The following is a 2,659-nucleotide window of genomic DNA, read 5'->3' as shown; positions in this document are numbered from 1 at the left end:
CTGCTGAATGTGTCATTAAACTCCCTGCCCAGACTGGCCTTGCCTGTCATTTACCAGGCCCTCAAGAAGCCATACTCCAAGGTGAGGGCGGCTGGGGTCCCCCCTGCACATTCCTGGGACCCATCAGCCAGAGCTGGTGCTGGGAGCAGGGAGTCCAAGGAGATACGGAGCTGGGGGTAGAGGGTTCGAGAAACACCCCAAGTGTCCATCGATAGATGAATGGATAAACACAGTGTGGTTCATCCATCCACACAGTGGAATACTATTCAGCCTTTAAAAACAAGGAAATTCTGACCCTGTTAACAATGTAGATGAACCTTGAGGACAGTATGCTCAGTGAGATAAGCCAGTCACAAAAGGACAAATACTGTGATTTCACTCATAAGAGGTCCCTAGAGCGTTAGATTTATGGACAGAAAGTAGCTGGAGGGAGCCAGGGGCTGGGGGATTCGTTTTTAATGGGGACAGAATGTCAGTTTGGGAAGATGAAGTTCTGGAGATGGAAACGATAGCTGCATAACAATGTTAATGTGCTTAATGCCACTGAGACAGACACTTAAAATGGTTAAAATGGTACATTTTATGTCTATTTTACCACAAATGAAAAAAAATGTGTATGTGGCAGGGAGGGGGGACTTACTGGCTCAGGTAACAAGAAACTAGAAGGACCAGTTGCAGCTGGGCTGGGCTGGAGGACTGACTGAAACAGTGGGCCCAGATCTGGCCACAAACCCGCTATGTTCTGCCACACAGGCTGCAGGCATGGCTGCCCCGCGGTTAACTTCCCCCGGCTTTGCCATACCAGGGCACTTAAGGCACCCGGTAGCTGATCTGGAGTGCAGTCCCAGGGGAGGACTGTGATTGGCTGGTCCAAAGTTAGGTCCTAGGGAGAACTGTAGTTGGGTCCACTTGGGTAGGGAAGAGCCTGGCCAGTGAACGGTGACCAAGGGTTATGAATGGCCTCCACTGGGAGCAGGTGACCCGAGAGCATCCAACAGAGGATGGGAGCCTGATGGCCCTTGCTTGCCCTGTGCTCTGCAGGAGGAAGAGAAGGCGGAGAAGATCACTGCGGAGCCTCTGCCCTACCTTTGCCGGCAGTCACGTGCCCGGCGCTCTAGCTATGCCTTCTCCCACCGGGAAGGCTACGCAGACCTCATCACGCAGGGCACAAGTTTGCGGAGGTCACCAGGGGTCAACAGCAGCACTCCAGCCGGTCACACAATCCCATCGAGGAGTCGCCCTCGCACCAGAAGAAGATGCCATTCTTGGGGGGGAAGAGGCACCCGCACTGCGGGAAGGTGTCCTCCCAGGACATGCAGCCCACCTCCCCGATGAGCTCCCCTTTTACTGGGGAGGAGCAGGGCTTTCTCCAAAAACGAGGCTCCCTCCGGAGACAGGCCATCTGGCTCTTTCCCCAGAAACTGCCAGGGAAGCAGGCCGGGCCGTATTCTCCTGAGAATCTGCCACCAACCAAGGAGAGGCCACCACCCCCAGAGAAAGCCAGGTGCCACTTTCTAAGAGCCAGCCGTGGCCTCCAGGCCAGTCATTTAAAAATATATATATTTTTATTGATTTTGCAGAGAGGAAGGGAGAGGTATAGAGTCAGAGACATCAATGAGAGAGAAACATTGATCAGCTGCCTCCCACACGATCGAGCTGCAACCAAGGTACATGCCCTTGACCGGAATCACCCTGGACTCATCAGTCCACGGAGCCACGCTCTATCCACTGAGCCAAACCAGCTAGGACCCGGCCAGTCATTTAAAAAAGGGAACCAGCCAGCATCTGTGGAGGAGAGAGAATCATCCACAATTAAAGGACCTACGGAGGTGGCGCCCTGGCCCTGAGAGGCAGCCGTCACCCATGGAGAGCCGGCCAGTGCCTCTGGGAGCCAAGTCCCACCTGTTCTGGGGGGGCAGCCACGACTGCTTCGGGAGGAACAGGAATTCCCGGCTCAGGAAACGTCAGCCGGCAAGCATGAGCGCCCCCCCACCCCCATGACAAGGGCTTCAGTCTTTTCTTTTTCTAATAAACCAGGTCTGTCTGGCCCCAGGGCTCCCAGGTCACTCTTTTCCTACGCTTCTTTCTGTGATGCAACCTGGAAGTCTTTCCTGGTTTTAAAAATCAAAACACTCACCTCTAGTGGCCAGATGGAGGATTTGCAGGAAAAGCTTGTTCATCCTCACCTGAGGATGTTTTTTTCATTCATTTTTAGAAAGAGTGGAAGGAGTGGAGGGAGGGAGGGACAGAGGGAGGGAGAGAGACACATCGATTGGTTGCCCCCTGCCCCTGGCCTGGGGGCTGGGCAGGGATTGAACCTGCCACCCGGTACATGCCCTTGACCTGAAATAGACCTGTGACCCTGCAGTGTGCAGGCCAGCGTTCTAACCACCGAGCCTGCTAGCCAGGGCACTGAAGCTTGTTTTATTTATGGGTTTACGTTCCTCCTTTCACCCTGGGGTAGATAATGGGGATAAAGCTTTACTGCTCTCAAAATGGAGACATGTGCTGAGAGATTCCGCTTACTAGTCCTGGCCCCTGGCTGCGGCCTGCTGGCCCCTCCCAGGGCAGTTGATAAGGTCCAACCCTGGCACCAACCCAGCCCATTCCCTTACCAGGCTGCCCTGCTTACTCCCTTCGAATGGACCACCTTACAGTT

General features: G+C 54.2%; 1 protein-coding gene across 1 annotated transcript in view; it reads left to right on the top strand.

Annotated features, from left to right (window-relative positions):
* ATP8B3 (ATPase, aminophospholipid transporter, class I, type 8B, member 3) overlaps positions 1-2,659 on the top strand; it is a 29,117-nt gene that overhangs the window by 25,548 nt on the left and 910 nt on the right. Inside the window, exons 26-27 of the mRNA XM_015564661.1 lie at positions 33-81; positions 1,042-1,171. Coding sequence (XP_015420147.1) covers positions 33-81; positions 1,042-1,171 — 179 coding nt within the window. The remainder of the gene's footprint in view (positions 1-32; positions 82-1,041; positions 1,172-2,659) is intronic.

The sequence above is a fragment of the Myotis davidii genome, unplaced genomic scaffold (genome assembly GCF_000327345.1).
Source record: "Myotis davidii unplaced genomic scaffold, ASM32734v1 scaffold198, whole genome shotgun sequence".
Lineage (NCBI taxonomy): Eukaryota > Metazoa > Chordata > Mammalia > Chiroptera > Vespertilionidae > Myotis > Myotis davidii.
Note: the sequence above shows the minus strand (reverse complement) of the source record. Positions and strands in the feature narration are given on the sequence as shown.